The 18,902-nt window shown below is 42.5% G+C and overlaps 2 protein-coding genes and 1 long non-coding RNA gene across 4 annotated transcripts; 1 reads left to right on the top strand and 2 right to left on the bottom strand.

Moving 5' to 3' along the window:
- Positions 1-1,588: 1,588 nt before the first annotated feature.
- Positions 1,589-9,829, bottom strand: LOC106022247 (small VCP interacting protein). Of its 2 annotated transcripts, none has more exons than XM_013122882.3 (4): positions 9,616-9,829; positions 7,872-7,922; positions 7,314-7,424; positions 1,589-3,770 (listed from the first exon to the last, which is right to left on the bottom strand). In XM_013122882.3, the coding sequence occupies exons 1-4, from the start codon at positions 9,667-9,669 to the stop codon at positions 3,756-3,758; spliced, it is 231 nt and encodes a 76-aa protein (XP_012978336.1). In that variant the 5' UTR covers positions 9,670-9,829; the 3' UTR covers positions 1,589-3,755. The 2 variants fall into 2 exon arrangements, with proteins under 2 accessions (XP_012978336.1, XP_012978335.1); XM_013122881.3 differs by lacking the exon at positions 9,616-9,829 and adding an exon at positions 9,191-9,609.
- A 150-nt stretch (positions 9,830-9,979) lies between these two features.
- On the top strand, positions 9,980-12,070 carry LOC121134741. The gene is made up of 2 exons (XR_005871933.1): positions 9,980-10,668; positions 11,840-12,070. It is a non-coding gene; the product is annotated as an uncharacterized LOC121134741 (long non-coding RNA).
- Positions 12,071-14,357: 2,287 nt separating this feature from the next.
- Ccdc179 (coiled-coil domain containing 179) lies at positions 14,358-18,199 on the bottom strand. Its single transcript, XM_040733307.1, has 4 exons — positions 18,094-18,199; positions 17,279-17,323; positions 15,906-16,010; positions 14,358-14,516 (listed from the first exon to the last, which is right to left on the bottom strand). The coding sequence occupies exons 1-4, from the start codon at positions 18,139-18,141 to the stop codon at positions 14,502-14,504; spliced, it is 213 nt and encodes a 70-aa protein (XP_040589241.1). The 5' UTR covers positions 18,142-18,199; the 3' UTR covers positions 14,358-14,501.
- Positions 18,200-18,902: the final 703 nt, after the last annotated feature.

The following is an 18,902-nucleotide window of genomic DNA, read 5'->3' as shown; positions in this document are numbered from 1 at the left end:
CTTTTGGATACAGGATAAATTTGAATTTCATGTCAATTTCCCAGAGTTCTGGGGATAATGCACATAGCCTTTTTACAGTTCTTTTTATCTAAAACAGCAGGAGTAATAACAGCATAATAACATTTCTTCTTTACAGGCTGAGGCAAGAAACGTGTCCTTCCAGACAGCTATTAGTTCTCCTTCTATAATTAATCCCAGAGACATGGAAGTTCCCTAACTACAAAGACAACTGCTAATTTGTTTAAGATGAAGTAAAAACACTTTACTTAAAGAGATGGGCAGAGGGAACTTTTATATAGAAAAATGTATATTCATATACCCGAAACAATGCAGAATCTATAACATGTGGGCTCATAAAAATTAGAAAACTAATAAACCACAGTCCCGATATAATCAAACAGCAACTGGATAAAAGAGACGTTCTATTATGATATATGTAACTCCTTTATCATCAGCTGTCTCAGTTTCAGAGTTAGAATTACGACTGTGGCTTGCACATATTGGTTATCTTTTTGTGTCTGATGGGTCTTCTTTTACTTTTCTTTTTTTATTTAAATTAAAACCAATCTTATTTTGCACATCAATCCCAGTTCCCTCTCCCTCCTATCCTCCCACTTCCCTTTACCATCTCTGTATCCCACCCCCATCCACTCCCCAGAGAGGGTGAGGCCTCCCACGGGGGATCATTAAAGTCTGTCACATCATTTGGGGCAGGACGGAGGCCCTCCCCCATGTATCTACCCTGAGAACGTATCACTACATAGAGAATGGGCTCCAAAAACCCAGTTCATGCACTATCAATAAATGATGGTTCTTCTGCCAGAGGCCCCATAGGCTGCCCGCCCTAGCCTCCAACTGACACCCACATTCAGGAAGCCTAGTTTAGTCTTATGCAGGTTCCCCAGCTGTCAGTCTGGAGTTCAGGAGCTCCCACTTGCTCAGGTCAGCTATTTCTGCGGGTTTCCCCAGCATGGTCTTGACCCCTTTGCTCATGAATCCTCCCTCTCTACAACTGGATTCCAGGAGTTCAGCTCAGTGTTTAGCTGTGAATCTCTGCTTCTGCTTCCATCAGCTACTGAAAGGTAGTCATCGATCTCATTATAGAGGAAGGGCATTTAAGGTAGCCTCTCCACCAGTCTTAGTTTTTAGTTTGGGTCATCCTTGTGGATTCCTGGGAATTTCCCTAGTGTCAGTTTTCTTGTTAGTGGCTCCCTCTATCAAGGTGTCTCTTTCCTTGCTCTCCTCTGTCCTTCCCCTAACCTGACCTTCCTCATCCCTCATGTTCTCCTCCCTTCCTCTCCCTCCTCCCTCTCCCCCCCAACCTGCACTCCCAATTTACTTGGGAGATCTTGTCCCTTTTAGCGTCCCTGGGGGTCCATGTATGTCTGTCTTTGGGTCCTCCTTGTTTCCTAGCTTCTGATGGTTTTTCTTATATTTTAGTAAGTTGGTCATAACATTTGGAAGATATATTCAACATTGTAATCATATCACCACTACATCATTATCCATAATCTAAGCAAAATATTTACATGGTTATATGATTTTTAACAGCCATTGCCTAGTTTCTTATCAAGCATCCTGTTTCCTCTTTTTAATCACATTCATGAGATTCGGGTCACCATTTTGTACCTATGGCATATACAGCCTTCATGAAGGTTGAGCACATCATCATATCTGTAGGGCAGGCCATAGACATGCACGTGGCCTTGTTAAGACAGTGTCAGTCCACAGTTGGCAAAAGCAATGTATCCCACTTATCTCAAGCAAGCAATGTACCCTATGTCATGTGTGCCTCTAGAGTAAGTATGCCAGTTTTGTATTAATGCAATACTACCTCTAGAAAGCGAGCCTTCTCTTTGCGCAATCCAAGTTGCAACTATTGAAGATGAAGTGAAGAGAATTTTATGTCTGTCCTAACAGAAGGAAGGCTTCCAATTATAAAGGATGTGTGCTGCCTCTCTCCACATCCAACTATCAGAGATCATTCCTATGTTAGAAATGTTAATTACCAAAATTCACTAAAATTCAGTTTATTGATTTCACTGTCCTTTATGAAGAAAATATCACTAATCTATAAGTGAAGAAAACTGAGCTGATATTTCATATGACTTGCCTAGATATTCACAAAATACTTTGGACAATAGAAAACTAATTCTTACAGCTCCAACTCTTTAAGAATAACATGCTTGACACATTGTCGAGGGGCAGGCGAGCTGGTGGCTTGACCTGGCCTAATTCACTGAGATTCCTGACTGGCATTTGGAATCTATAAATTCTAAGGTAGGGAATCAGGTGCTGGCATTGTAAACCATAACAGAAGCATCTTTGCATCTTTTCTTATTATGTAGTAAGAAGAAAACAAGCCACAATGTCATGAATCAAGTATAATGTATGGAGATCTGTGGAGATATCTTGCCTGTACAAACCAAGCTTATCTGAAGATCAGAGGATGGAGCTTGCCACTACCTGACCATAGAGGTCTGCAGGTCTGTACAGAGAGCCAGGAAGTGAGATGGCTGGGCAGAGACAAAAAATGAGAGGACTCCATGTGCAGAAGAATCTCACTCAGTGTGCTCGATTCTTTTCAAATATCCCAGAATTATGGAGAACATAAACATCTAACTAATTCTGAATCTGAAGCCTCAGTCAGGTCTTACAATGCTAACTTTTGCACATCCCACACTTTGACCTGGTAGTTAAGTCTCCTTGTGGTAGGCTGTATTTTGATGGATACTTTGCAAATTTAGATTAAAAGTATTACACAATATAACTTAGTTTCAGATATAATAGATTTACTCTGTATGTACATGTCGTGTTTTCACCTAGAGAGATCTTCAGACCTCTTGTATGACTATCACACCAAATTGTTTCCTGATGCTTGCACAGACACCTGAAGGCGATCTTCCCGGGTACAGAACTCATGTAATTCTCTTTCATGCTTTCATTGGCAATGTCATGTCTGAATACATCTTACAATAATTCTTTAAAAATACAAAAAATAAAAATTCCCATGAACTTTGAACACGTACATTATCACTCATCACCAACCTGCCTGTCAGTTGCCCTCATTCATTCGCTGCACAGATCTCATGCTTTTGGCGGGACACATCAGTATTACACATCTCATGTACTACTGACATGTAATTTCAAGTTAACGTGATATGCCATAGGTATAGAAAATAAATTAGCAGAAAGTCCACATTTGCCTACAAATATTAATCTCTTAGTGGGTTATAAAAATAAGGAATTTCTTTATCTGAAGTCATTCAGTGCATCTTTAGGATTTCCCTGATAATCAGCTTAAAGGCACTAAGTCAGGAAATTGAAGCCAAAGTCTTCCTATAGCGTGAAACAGAACAGACAGAAGGCTGTGCCACATGAGGCTAAGTAGCAAGGTCACTTATAAAGCAGAGATATTATGGCAAATGCAACATTGGAGATATGTGTGGGACCAGAGCACATCAAGCAAATGTACCTTTTAGATCCTTATTTTAACTACAAAACGTGGCACGTTACCACTTGTAGAAGAGAAAATAAATAGAGAGGGATTGAATGAAAGGATGGGTAATTCAGTAAGTTTGAAAATCAAAATTTTTACCAATATTTTTAGTATGGTTTTCATACGCTGCTCTCAAGGGCACTAAATGATATAAAGTCTAGCTCTTCCTCAGTGCGAAGAAGAAACACTCAGCTGAACTCCATCCGACTGCAGATGCTGGAGTTAGTGGCAGGACTCTCCTGCAGTGTGCAATGATTCATGACACCGTCCACTAGAAAAAGTAAAAACAGTCATTGTAAATGTTTACTTAGATTATGCAATGGCATTCTAATAAACAAACAAAAAGAAAATTATGGGACAAAATGATTTGTTTGCAAATAGCCATGAATGATCCAATTTTATATTATCTGAAAAAGAGAGCAGCTTGAAAATAGAGGCAAGACAATGGTTCAGAGTAGCTAAGAGGGTCACCTTGGATGGACCCGGCCTCTTGGAAGGCCACCCCTGTTCTCTGCCTGCGGTTCCCTCCCTCATGCACAGTCTGAGTCTGTGCTGGAAGTACTAATATTCTGCAGTGGGGGCGGGGACTGGAGAGAAGAGCCAGCACCCTGGATCTCCTTCAATGCTGGAACTGCATGTGTCATGCTGCTCCCAAGAAATGGGGCCCGGAGTGGGCTGCTTTCCAAGGCCTTCCTCAGCAAACTCCATTGACCGGAAACGCTGTCCTGAACCAGGAGTCGTCCCCAAGTTCCTGCTGTACCAGGAAGCTTGTCCGTAAGCAGTAAACCCATGCCTTATAACTAACTGGTCATGTATGTGAGCAGCCTGTTCACCAGACTCGGAAGCTGGCAAACACTGCGTTTGCTTCATCCCAAACACTCAACACAGTGAAGGGGAAAAGCAGCATCAGTGAGGACACAAAATGAAAACAAACAAACAAACAAACAAAACGAAAAAAGCCTTTCTTCTTGAGCCAGGACCCAAGGAAGAATAGTTATTAAATACTTTTGTGTTATCTTGAGTGTTTCCCTATCTTGAGTGAGAAAATATTCTATGTGTCAGTTTGTTAAGCAAAATTTATGAAATCTGTGAGAGTAAGTTCTAGAAAATCCTCCAAGGACAATAAATATTCACAGTTTCATAAGTACTGCTTTCAAACTGTATCTAAAAAATATTTAGTGCTGAAGATGTTTTTTTATCATGATTTCAATACATTTGGAAAACTAAGGATTGACAGGCCTTAACTCATTTTTCTTTACTACACGGCTTCTTTGAGGTCTAACCATCCTGTGTTTTCTAGTCTGTGAAAGAAAAGAACAGGCTGGAGAATGAGTTCAGTGGTATACGGCATGCACTTCTTTCCTAGAGGACCTGAGTTCAATCGACAGTACCCACACTGGGTGGTCCACAGCCACCTGTAACTCCAGTCACAGAGCATCCAATGCCTTTGACCTCTGAGGGCCCCTGCACTCACCTGGACGTACCCCGCCCCCCATATATATATAGTTCACAATAATAAAAACGATCCTTTCAAAAACTGATGTGGAACAGTCTGCCACACATTTTGGATATAGTCTGTAGTATTAAGGATTTTAAACCTATGTCTCTATTTAAAAGTTTCTTTTAAGATTAGTGTTAATACAACATTAGAAAACCTCAATCTGGCTTTAAATTGGAACTACAATGGGAAGATAAACATCTCTGTGCACAGCTCCAGCCTCGGGGACACTTCAAATTAACAGGCACAGCTCCTGCATTGCCATGTCTGCTATGGATATGGTGGGGTCATGGATCCTGGCATGGGCACTGACTCTGGTCTGGGCGTCACTGGGCGTCACAGGGCTTCATCAGATAAGTCCCTTTCTGTAAGACGCTGAACACGATTCATGCCACCTCTGGGGACAGGCAGATGACGGATATATAATTATGGGGAGGAAACATTTTCTTCATGACAAGAATCTCCCTGGTTCATAGGGTCCTCCAGGCCGTGCACAGAACAAGGGGACACTGGAGAGCCCGGCCAGGAAGACTGAACCACTGTCTATGTTGTGATTCTCCTCTTGTTACTCCTTGGCCCCTGTGCATTCCTTTTGAACGCTGATCGGGTAGCTGCAGGGACAGGGACACAGTCCCTGAGGCTGCTGATTAAGAGGGGCCAGGATTACCACACTGCGGATGGGTTATTCCTTTTAAGAAAACCCTGCAGCTATTTTGCAACTTGATGCTCACAACTAAGGAAATCAGATAGACTTTGTAAAAGAGACAGCACACACAAAAAAGAAAGGATAACCATGGAAACATTTTTTTAGTTCTGAGCTCTTTAGAGAAGTCTGAAGTAACGTGAGGCCTAGAAGTAACCCGAGGCCTAGTATCTTTGCAATCTACAAGCTTCAGAACAGAGAAGCTGCAGATTCAATAAGGAAAGCCGGATCCTTAGATGTGAAGAGCAAATGATAGGTTTACTAGGCTACAACATGTGAAATAAATGTTTTCTTAATTCTGACTACATGTATGATGGCTAGCTCAACTAAACTTAACACCTAACACTATCTGTGAACTTAGTACCTTTGTTCCTACTAGGAATTGGTGGATCTCGACACTATGATTTAACTTTTTATTTATTTATTTTCTTTTGTTTGAGAACACTGCTTGACTTAAACCTAGTGACAGCTTTTTAGTGGGAAAAAGAAAGAACATGTTTTTGATAATGATTTGATCTCATTATCTATCAAAATCTTTTCAAGTCTAGGAAATGACATCCATAAAAATGGTCACATGACATAGATGAATACTGAACCCAATTATTTTATAAATTATTAAAAGTCTGTCATAAGGAAAAACAGTATTCTTTTCAGAATTTAATTCATTAGTTGAAACTGGACAACGTAACTTACTATTAGCAGAGATAACTGCTGTCTCTAAGAGACATTCCCGGGCCATATTCAACTCAGTTTAGGGTGGTCCTAGCTTCTTGCCCCAAAGTTCTGGCCATATATATCCATGAGAGTATGTATGCATGTGGTTCTGGGACAAACCCAAATGAAATTTCAAAGAGTAATTACCCAAAAAATGAAAGCAATTAAGGAAACTATGATTTTCACAATTATCCCTCTGCTAAAAGTAGTGTTCCTGTGAAATGCAGCTGTTGTTTCCCTGGGCAACAACATGTAGGATAGAAGCCTTACACTCCTGTTACAGCCTCCCTGCATCATAGGCACTGGGAAGAATATGTACCCTCACGGCTACACACACCATAGTCTAAATTCACATTTGCATAATTAAGATAATGCTCACAAACAAAAGGATCAAGACTCCCTAAAAACCTAGATGAGCTCAATGGAAGGTGTAAGCAGGGGGATCAAGAGTTCAAAGCCATCCTTGGTTATATGGTGAGTTTAAAGTCAGCATGGGCTACAGGAGACTGTCTCAAAAAACCCAAATAAACACGAAACCAAAGATCCCAAACCCTGGAGTGAGGACAAGCAAGCTAGAAATCAGAAGTTTTAGAAGATCCCAACACAACTGTCAAAAATGACAGAGTTTGGTGGGGTTTTACCTTTTCAACATGGTTCTATATGACTTATTTTTTTTGACACATTGATGATTAGCATTACATATAAAACTTTTAAGATACTATGCCTAGAAGAAAACTCTGAAGGAAATCTATTATTTTAGGGAAGAAAGAAATCTGTTCCAATATTAAAATAAATGGACACTTCCTCCAATGTCTTCTCCCTGTGTTTTCGAGTTACTGGTAGTCTTCTCAAGAGCATGTCCAGGGGAGCTAGTGAAGGAACTGCTGTGTGACACTCACCCTGAGTCCGCCTGCTGGTGGCCCTGATGCTTCCATCTGCTTTTCTAACTGTTCTCTCTTCTTCCTCTTTGCCTCCACCGACTGAATATCCAAAATCCCCCGAGACGCGGCCTTGAAGAAATTCAACAAATGGAGATTACAGGGAAAAACCAAAAACAAAAGTATCTGCTGTCCAAAGGTGCTGGTTTTGCTTTTTAGCTTTTCCTTTAGGGGTGGGAAGTTGGTTTGGTTCGGGTAACAGGCCAGTATGCTACAAAAGCCTTGCATAAAGCAGCCATTTTTGAACCTCAGAGTTCCTCATCAGCATGGTGGGCTTATCCTGAGGGAAAATACTATCCCAGGGTAAGTTCCAAGGCAAGAGTCCTCTGGGGCTGTTTTCACAGTAAATGATGCCAATGCATGCAGTTCATGGATACTTGGACATCACTGTGAGAATGGTTATCTCTGAGTGCAAAACTGCATGTGTCTGTCATCACCCACTTTACAGCAGAGGAAGAGGACACGATGCAGAAGGTGAAATAAAACACGCACTGAGCAGGCAAACTGCTGCCTTCTCACCTCTTTCTGTCTTCTTTCTGCCGCCTCTGCCAGCTTTGCTCTTTTCTCTTCCTAAGAAAATACACAACACGTTTCAAGAGAAAAATCAAACGTCATGGACCCCTCTTACACACCTTTACTTTAGAGGCAGCAAAAATGAATAATAATGTGCAAATTGAAACAGTCTGTAAAAGCCTCACAGGGACAGTCAGCGTAAGAGTCCACTAAGGTGTGCTGGAACTACAGTTTTAGATATTAGGCATGTGAGGGACTATAAGTAGGATTGCTGGAGCCCAGTTCAAGACTAGCCTGAGCAACATGGCAAGAATTTAACTTCACTCAAACAAAATAAAGCTAAATTCTACCAATACTACAATATTTATTAAATATTTAACTTCCTGAGTTTCATTCCCTAGACCACTATAACAATTAGCACACGTAGAAATCAATATGCATTGGCCTTCAGGATATTTACTTCTTATAAAAATGGACTTAACAGTAGGGACAAAATGTTTTTTAAATGATGTTTAAGCCACGAGGCTAATTTGGAAGTTACTTAAAAATAGGAATGAAGCAGGTTAGGGTTTGGGAAAACTTTTAGAACCAGTGGGCTGATCTCACTGAGTTGGATGGGGGAGATAAAGAAAAAAACTTCAGGGGGCACGTGTCCCACCTCTGGAAACACCATGTTATTTTTCTATGTCATTTACTTCTTAATTATAAAGTCTTTAATATGTTGAAACAACAAGTAGTATTATCTTGGTGATTTTTAACCATTCCTTCTCAATACCAAGTACACACATCACGATGATTGTCGATAATTTTTCCAGGCACTAAGAACACAGCCACCCGTGCACACAAAGCTTGAGTTCAGTAAACAAATACACACCTGTGTGTCTGAAGGAAGTAACAACTCAGAAAGAGATCATGGTGGGTAAGGAAAAGGAGGGAGGTTGCTGATCCTACAGCTTGTTTATTTATGAGATCAGGGAAATCTTAGGTGCTAAGTGAAATATACCAGTGGGTCCTGTAACCACAGGGAATAGGACAGCGGTGGGGACAGATGGCTTAACAAATGCTGACAGGATATTTTTCTCAGGAGCTAAACACAATTTTCACAGCATCTTAGATCAACAGCAGCCACAAAGGAAAGCGGAACTTTCCAACATCGACTAACAATCACTTTACTATATACAACCTAGTGGCTAACGGACTAATACACTTCCCTAAATCTCTCATCGCTTCAGCTAATTTTTAGCCGCACCAAGAACCGATGCAGAGAGAAAAAATTAGACCTGTTATGTTATCAAATACGGGTAAAAGTATTAACACAAACCTACCGCTACAGAGAAAAAGGCTTGCTTATATCCGAATCTCAAAGCGATAGTGACTGCTTTCATATAAATATATCCCAAAGCACACCACGACTGGACACCTCTACACCTGAAAGGCGTTACTTGTTTATCTGCAACTCAAAGCTGGGCAGGGCCCCAAGCTGTTCCAAACTGGGCAAAAGGAAGCGGCAGGTTCGTAAAATGTCCACTATTTGCCACGGAGAGCGGCTCGTCGAGGACCTTCCCCGCACAGCGGGTACAGACAGGAGAAGACGCACGTGTGCAGAGCAGCCCCCGGGGACGGGCCAGCCCCAACCTGTCAGGTCCCAGGGAGGGTCTCGGGAGGCTGTCGGAGCGTGCAGCGGCCGGTCAGGTGCTCCTTCCACCCAGCCGCACTACAGAGTCCGAGCAGGGCGAAGCTGGGCACTCACCGGGCTCGGGGATGGCGGTGCGGACTCCGCGGGACACGGAAAGCACAGCCCCATGGGGACTGTCGCTACCCCCAGGCCGGGATCCGGATCTTCACGGGGGAGGGGGGAAGGGGCTGCAGCAGGCTCCGCCCAGGAACAAGCCCCGCCCTCACCTGACCCGAGGCAAAGCCCCACCCCTGCGGCAAGACCTGCCCCACAACGAGACCCTCCCCCACCTGAGGGGCAAAATCCACCCTGAGGCTAGCACCCCCCCACCCCGCAAAAAGCACCGCCCAACTGCAAGCCACACCCCTGCCCCGCCTCTGGCAAACCCCGCCCTACACGACATAGCAACAAGCCCCGCCCATCTAGGCTTTCCCGCAAGCCCCGCCTCCAGTGCCAGTCTGCTGCACCCGACGCGGCGGCCATCCCCATTCGTCCGCCTCAGCATCAAGCCCCGCCTCCGCGGCAAATGCCACCCGACAAGAGCCTAACAACGAACGACTCGGCCCTTGGGTCTTCTCGCTGGGCTCCTGAAGCCCAACGACGGCGAAGCTCCATCCACCGGCGGCAAGCCCCGCCCCACTGCGCTCGCCGCCGCTAGGCCCCGCTCATTCCGTGAGTGCTCCACCTGATCCACCGCTGCGCCGCGCCCACTTAGCTGTCAGTCAGTCCCTCCGAATGGAAATGTCTCAGCCCAACCCTCTTCTCTCGAGGCTCCACCCTCGGGGCGGGGCTTATTTCTCACACTCTGCGGCTGCGTGGTGACCGGGTCTCTGCCCAGCCCAGGAGCTCTGCACATGCGTACTTAGGTGTGGGCAGGTAACTGGAAAAGAAGGTTGGGAGTGGAGGAACTCTGGCCTCTGAGGCTCTGAAACCTGGGTTGCAGTGCGCTGCCAGCTGCCTCGTCTGCTTCTCAGAGAGTCAGTGCTGTCCCGCTGAGCCAGCAGGAGAAGAAAATCGTCACGTATTCCCAACCAGAAGAAGAGGATCGCGACTCGCGTTTCCCTTGTGGGACACGATAAAAACCACCCAGAGACACTTCAGTGAAGTGCAGCTCAGCTTTTCATAACCGTGAGACTCTCCTGCATCCTGGTTAATATTAGATTTAGAAAAGCTAGGACCCAGCCTGACATTCATGTCCAGAGTTTATCTCTCCACACCAAGGCTTTGCAGTTATTCTGACAGCCTGTATTTTCAAAATCAGCTGTTTGCCCTCAAGCTCAGTACTTGCCTTGTGTCCTTTAGATGGGACAGTCGCCAAGTATCTATAGTTTCTGTCTGCCAGGCTGTGTAAAGCGGGGCCATTTCCTTTTCTCCTTTTCATTCTTTTCTTTCTTCTTCACTCCCTTCTCTCTCTCCCTATCCGTGTTTCTATTTCTTTCCCCCTTATAAATTATCCTCGAACACATTACGTTTAAGTGAACAAATGATTCCAATTACTTTGGTAAACTCACAGGAACTATTATTTGAAGTAGCTCTGCTTCAAAACAGTAAAAATGCTTTTCATATTTCCATTTCTATAGACGTGTGAGAATTTATCCCCACATTATTGACTTGCAATTTTTTTGTTTTTCCATTTTCGTTAGTTTCCGGATTTGATAAATTTCATGGAACTACAAAGTACAATTAACACAAATTCATCTCAGATGTAAGGTTACTAATCTCCACGAACTTCATGTTTGCTTCAACTTCACCAACCTGCTATTTCTTCCTAACTACTCATCTCTGACTCCCTAATCTTAGAGAATTCACATTAGAAGTCTTTAAATGTTAAATTGTCCTCTGCATCTTTAGATTGTTCTCCTCCTAGCCTCTTAGCACTTCTGTGGCACAGAACTGTATCAAGGACCAGAGTGTCATGTGTGAATTACAACACTCAGAAATGACTATCACCAGATGTTCCCCATCTTTAGAGTGACTGACTTCTCTAACTGCTCCAAAGTCAGCCGAGGCAGATGCAGGTGGTCCAAGGGCATGGTACATCCTGTATCCTGAAATCTTCCAGCTCTTTTTCCTGGGACACTGTGAAGGGGAATCTTGGCTGACAACTTCACACCCAGTTAAGAACCCTGGGCCTGTCTGGGACATTTTCTTGATTCACAACTGATACAGGAGGGCCTGCCCACTGTGGGTGGTACTGTCATCCCTAGGCAGCAGTGCCTGGGTTGTGCAAGGAAAGTAGCTGAGCTTCAGCCAGGGAGCAAGCCAGTAAGCAGTGTTCCTCCCTGGTTTCTGTTTCAAGCTCTGCCCTTGAACTGCTACCTTGGCTTCCCTGGATGCTGAACCACAAGCTGTTATATAAAGTAAGCCTTTTCTTCACCATGTTGGTTCTAGTTAGGGTTTTATCACAGCAATAGAAAGCAATTTTAAGGTGTGTAATTGCTCCAGGCTTTTATTCAGTGTACTTAAGTTCTGTCTCCTCCCCAATGTAAATACTTCCCTAATTGTTTAGTCTATTACAATTTTTCTTAAATTGGGTTTTCAATTGATTTATTTTAATTGAAAAATGTACTGCATAAATGGCTTGAAAACAATTTGCATTCATTTCCTTCCTGAGATGAATGGTCCACAGGAGTATTCTATGACAGTTTTGTGGTATCAAACTTGGAGAATATTTCTGTGAAGAGGATGTGCTTGTTATCTGGGAAAATAATGATGCATGAGGGTGGAAGCCAGGCAGGTTGGCTAGCAGCCTTTTATATGGTGGGGGGGGGGGGGGAAGAGCGTTTCCTAGCTGTGACACACGCCTGTTGTGTGTCCAGTGGCCTCACTGACACAAGTGCTTCCTTCTCTGTTGGCTAGAGTTTTGTCAACTTAACCAAGCTTGAGACATCTGGGAAACAGGAACTACAATTGAGAAGATGCATCCGTCAGATTGTCCTTATACAAATCTAATGGGCATTTTATTGACTGTTGATTGACATGAGATGGCCTGGCCCACTGTGGCTTGGTATATTATCTCTGATTTATTAGAGCTTGCCTGAGGACTCATAAAGCAAAGTCAGCCACAAGCTATAGAAGCCAGGCCGTGGTGGTACACACCTTTAATCCCACCATTTGGGAAGTAGAGGAAGACAGCCACACTGAGCTACAAGAAATATGCCCAGTCCTAAAGAGAAACAGCTTGCCCAAAGATGGTCTCAGCACTTGGGATCATCACGTGCCTTTAATCTCAGGACTCAGGAGACATGGAACAGGGTCTCAGAACTAGCATTCATTCTCCAGCCACATTGAGGAGAGGAACACACTGAAGTCTCAGGATTCTCTCTAGCCAACTTGAGGAGAACATAAGCAGGCTGAGTGAACCTGAGGAGCAGTGAAGTCTGAATCAGCTTGTGGATCAGCCCTTTCAGCCTGAGAGTTAAGAGCTAGTAGCTGACGACTGTTTTGCTTTTCTGATCCTCAGTTTGAACTCCAATGTCTGTCTCTGCGTCTTTGACTTTTTGTGCTACAGGGGGTAGTGCCATCCCTAGGCACACAAAAGCAGGCAGAGCAAGCCAAGAGGGGGCAAGTCAGAAAGCAGCCTCCTTCATAGCCTCTGTTCAGTTCCGACCTCCAGGTTCCTGCCTTATGTTCCTGCTCTAACTTCCTCAGCCACAGAGTATAACCTGAGGTTGTGAGCTGAAATAGACCCTTTCCTTCACAAAGTTGCTTTATGTCATATGTTTATAACAGCCATGGATAGCAGACTAAGACCCCGTTAACCTTGAGACTAGATAAATGTTGTAAATTGGCATTTGAAGCTCTTTGCTCTTCTAGGCTAATTCATGTGGCTGTTAGGATGAAAGATGTGTGCCACCACTGACTGACCGACTAGTGAGGCCGGCTCTGTGCTCTGATCTTCAGACAAGCGTTATTTGTTGGATCATAGAAAGGAAAGTATCACCACACTGTCCTCCCTTGGCGGTCAGTGGGAGCACTAGACAGTTGCCGTTATCTGCCTACTTGTCACCCTTTGGAGCTCTTCCCTACATTAGCAGCTAAACCCGGCTTCCTGAATTCTTGCTCTTTTCCTCAGTGCATCCTCAACTCAGGAGGTTTACGAACTCTGCTCAGGCTCCTCTTCCTGACTCGTAGCACAGCAGGGAACTTTCTTCTAGGCAGCCTGTGGTATAGCCTGATGGATCAAGTTTACTTCTCAGACCTTGAAAAAACACGTTACAATTTCTATTGTTGCTCAGTCTCTGGAAAGTAACTTTTAAATATTTCAGCCTATCTTCTGACTGTTTATCATAGTTTCTCATATTTCCCTATATTTTTAAAAACAAAATTCCTTGAATCCCACTTTACTTTTTAAACTGAAAATAACTGACCAGTTGCACTGCTCACAGTGATTGAACAGTTGTCAATATTTTAGAAAATCATTATTCTATTTTCAAGTTAGAAACTACTTATATAACAAAGCATTACTTTACTACACCAGATACAGTTATTATTTATTTCTTGTATGAACACAAAACTGCATTTCAGTTCTGCATAGAAAAAGTTCTATGAACTTTGATTTTCAGTGGCAATTTTGTTTATATTACACTTTATTTGAAGTATCAACCCAAATCATTGTAAATCTAGAGGGGGTATTATCCTGTTATTCTCCTATTATTGAATCATAGCTTCCAATATCTAAATAAGCCATGCACCTAATTGTAACAATTTAAATATACATTTTCAAAATCTTTACATATTATTTAAGGTACCAATTTACCACAAAAACAGTGATGAGCTGTAAACTTACTAAAATTTAGAAGCCCATAGCCTGAATGTTGAATGCAAGCTCTGTTTATTTTGCAGAATGGGGGAACATGACTTTATTCTTTGGATGAAGTCAAGCCATGGCCTGTTTGTTGCTCAATGTCAAAAGTCCACATCTTCATCTTGAGAATGGTTTCTTCTAGAAGACTCTAGGCTTAGTCACTTGTCCACTAGGCAGGAGAAGAACACACAATCAGAAAGGAAAGACAACTGATATTTATGTAAGAAAAATTTATTTAAACTATTAGTTATCTAACTCTCAAAGAGTGAGGTCTCTTTATACAAGCAGTTGTGTATACAACAGTCCTTAATTGCAGCAAGGACATCGTTCAGTGTGTGAATCAGTCACTAGATGATATCCAGAAAATTACATAGTTTTCACTGATAAAAAACTAGGTTGGACCAGTGGGATATCTTAGCAGATAAAGGCACTTGCTGCCAAGCCAGACATCTTGGAGAGGATCAACTTCTGCAAGGTCATGTCTTCTATCTTCTACATGCATACCTTGATACATACACGCTCATCCAAATGGATGTACTCCACAATAAGGAAAGCAATGTAATTTTTACATTTAGAACTGGACTCCCAAGGCGTAAAGTACGTGGTGAACCCTTGAGTGCATATTACTAAGGGCAAAGTGGAGAAATGGTAGAAGATCAGTGGTTGCCTGCATTTTGAGGGAAGAATGGACCAGCTAGATGGAATGCAGAGAATGAAGTGCATGAAACTGATAAAACAGCTAAAAATTTATGTATGGAGTGTAGCCATTGCTTGAGATGGGCAGGGCTCACCAGTCAACAGAAAGCAAAATAGATTAAAAAAAAACAACTGGATTTTCAACCTGACAAAAAGTAATTCTGACATTGTAGGAGAGTGACAGATGTCCTCAGATACCCAAGGGATTGTCAAGTGCAAAAGTTATCACATCTCTGCTGAGCCACAAAATGTGCAGTTTAATGCCATTGTAAGAGACTCATGTATGATAGCCTTCATTTTGGAAGCATTTAAATCCTGATAAACATATATCAAGGGCTGGAGATAGCTCAGAGTTAACAGCTCTAGCTTTTGGATTCCCAGTAACCCTGTTAGGTAGCACACGACCACCTGTGACCTCAGGGTATATGACAGCCTCTCCTGATCTTTGTGGGGACCTGAACACACATGGCTTCTACTCACAACAGACATATACACATAACAGTACATACTTAAATATATAATAAGTTGCAATCAATGTAGAGAATTGTCTAACATTTCAAGTGTTAATTAAAGGCTAAAGAAACTATTTAAACTGCTGTTTAGGAGATTTCCTAAAATTTAAATAAATAGAACAAAACAGACAGATTATATGGCTTCAGAGAGCAAACTCCATGTTCTCATCAGAAGACAGTTGCTGAGTAGACTGAAACAATGGGGATTTGGTGAGAGGAATTTCAAGGGTCTCCCTGGAGTGGCATTACAAATTGTTTGATAGAAAATTAAAGAATGATCAGATGAATTAAAAAGGTGGATGCCAGTAGCATGTGAGGACTGTCCATTTCTGTGAGAGCTCCACACTTACCAGGATTCCTGGATCTGGAAGGGGGGCAGGCCTTGCAAACCTTTTTCCCAATTTCCTTTTTTCTTTCCTTAGGTTCTGCATGTAGTGGATACGTTTATCCAAAGACTTAAGGAAAATTGAAAAAAAAAACAAAACACAAAACAGAACTAGAACCTTTCAGAACATATAAAGCTAACACGTGCTTCATTTTGGTTTGTGTCAATTAAAATGATCAGAACAACCAGAGAGAGTCTACTTAGCTACTAGAGGTAGGGAAGAACCACAAAACAAAACCCAAGACTATTTCTTTCCAAATTGTTCAGAGGTGGAGCAATTCACACTGTAGCATCAGGAGGGCTGTCAGAGGTTCTTGCTTCCTCTTGATTCCTATTAATCAATTAAACCTTGCACATTTCTATAAACCCAGACTAATGGTCATGGATTTTCAATTTTATTTCAAATATAATTCCATTAAAAATGTGCAAATGGATCATCTTATTACATGTTTCATTTCATACATCCTATATCCATGGAAGAGTGGATTTACTTTTTCATCTGGCTCCCAAATCTAGCCTTCTATGTCAACATTGTGTGGCATCTGTGAGTACCATAGGCTCAAGGAATGAAGACTGAATGCTTTGAAGAGATGACATGCAGTGTAGAGTCAACTACTGATGTAAGGGACAATGTCATGCTCTGGAAGACATGAGACAGGATTTCAAATCAATGAAAAGTTTGTTTTCCCATGATCCAAACTTCTTAAGTAATCAGAATGTCCTCTTGTGTGTGTGAAGGAGACCTGTGCTCAAAAGTTCATGGTGGCACTGTTCATTGTAGATCAATGTTGAACCAACTCAATGTGACCAACAAGAAGGGAAATAATGAAGTGTGATTTGTTCCACAATTAAGCAGCAATAAAAATGAGGGAACCACAATTACATACAGCATTCACTAAAGAATCAATGTTGAGCTTTGTGACTCTCATTTTATAAAATCCAAAACCAAACAAATGTCACCAGTGCCCTTAAAGAGGCACACACGAGGCAATATGTTAAAGAAAGTGGCTAGAAAACATATTTGAAGTCATGTTTATGTATTTGAGAGATTCAGGAAGCAAAAACAGGGAGTTAGTCTCTGAGTGGATTTGGCGACCCAATGTTTCAAAGTCTTAAGTATAAGATCTGTTTTATTACTCTATTTTACAATTTGTATTCGCTACACATTATATATATATATATTGCATGTACATATATATACACATATATGCAATTTAATCAAGACCTATTATACTAGGCACAGGACTCCATCTGTCTTAGGAATGCATTGAAGATGTGTCTAATTAGTAACAAACATATATGCAGGCATAAGTTAAAAACAGTTGAAACAAAATTTACCTGTCTGGAAGTAACATCTGAAGGGTGTTGTCTTCGTGGTGCGTCCTACATAATATGTAAAAATACACACAAAATCATGATAAAGCAGAAGAGAAGTCCAATCTCTTTAAAGTTTGTGTTATAAGTATCATTGTAGACAAAAGAAAGAGCAATTGAGCATAATTGAAAGAGGATGGAGAGCCAGCTGTGAGCCACATTATGGGGGAGACCAAGTGCTGGGTTCATTCCAGGAATGAAAAGATGTACAAAACCTAGAGAGTGTCACAACTCCATTGGCATAAAATTCTGAGCTGCCACCTCACGTCCATGGAAGAGTGGGTCTACTTGTTAATCTGGCTCCCAAATGCAGGAAACTGGAGCAATTGAAATCTTGGAGACACAGGGAGCAGTGGTGTCGGTCATGAATCTCCCACCTCTTCCACTCAAAGTGTCCTTTCAATACTTCTCTTCCCAACTCTATTCCAACTATAACCTTAAAGCTTGAAGATACGTCTCCACTCTACATCTCAGTATTGGGAGCTTGAATGTGCTCCATGCTCCTCATTTCTCTAACTCTCCACACCTCTCCCTCTAGAATGGGCCATTGCATCTGTCAATCAAGTTGATAGATCAGGCCCAACCCAAGCAAGCACCATGGTACTTTTTCCTCCTCAGAGGTCTTCCTAGCATCGGAGGATCTGGTCTCCTTTTTCCCAAGATTTCTAAATCCCAGTCTGTCCTCAAGTTGGAACTTTGGGTGATAGCAGCTGACTGCTTGGCGTGCAAGGCTAGGACAAAGCTGGCCAGAACAGAGTTAAAGACCATCAAGGACTCACTGGGTAGACTTGGGCAGGTTCCTCATCCCTAATACGCTGGAAGCACATGCTGCAGAGCTGTAGAGTGCCCTAGGCACCTACTGCCTGAAGATGGGGCCAGTCTTGTCACACAAACCCTGACCCACCCACCCTACCATCACAATTCTCTTTATTTTCTAAGGTTGAGCCACACCCTTGCCCTAAATCCAGTGCCCAGAAGGCAGAGGTACAATTTCTGGTTGTCTACAAACCTCAGGCTGCTGTGACTCCCTGTATCCTATCCTATGTGGTCTAAAGCCACACAAGTTACCTGCTTATTTTCTAGGCGAGCCCCTTGTTATTGCGTCTAACTCAGAATCCTTTTCTGTCTCGTTAATCTCTCTCTGTTCTGATTCTAAATTCTATGTACTCATTCTTTCCCATCTTGATTTCCAACTTGACAAGCCTAGTTCTCTACCTCCTGACCCCCTGTGACCTTCAATAGAAAGTGGTCAAGGATGAGGGGTGAATATGGCTGCATTATACTGAGGCTTTCTGCTAAGGTGAGTCCTCAGCCCAGCTCTCCACTTCATTTTGCTGTGCCAGGCATTTTCTGTTTAGGTCCTGCATCAGCTGGGTTCAGGTCCTGAGGGCATGGGGACAAAGAAAAGTCTCACCATCAGATGAGTTTCACACAGTGGCAGTCCTGAATAGCTGGAGCCTTATTATTTATATATCAAAAACAAACATGTGCCGGGCGGTGGTGGCGCACGCCTTTAATCCCAGCACCTGGTAGGCAGAGGGAGGCGTATCTCTGTTAGTTCTAGACCAGCCTGATCTACACAGTGAGT

Source organism: Mesocricetus auratus, unplaced genomic scaffold (genome assembly GCF_017639785.1).
Source record: "Mesocricetus auratus isolate SY011 unplaced genomic scaffold, BCM_Maur_2.0 Super-Scaffold_100030, whole genome shotgun sequence".
In the NCBI taxonomy this organism is placed as follows: Eukaryota; Metazoa; Chordata; class Mammalia; order Rodentia; family Cricetidae; genus Mesocricetus; species Mesocricetus auratus.
The sequence above is the reverse complement of the archived record's forward strand: the minus strand, read 5'-3'. Positions and strand labels throughout refer to the sequence as shown.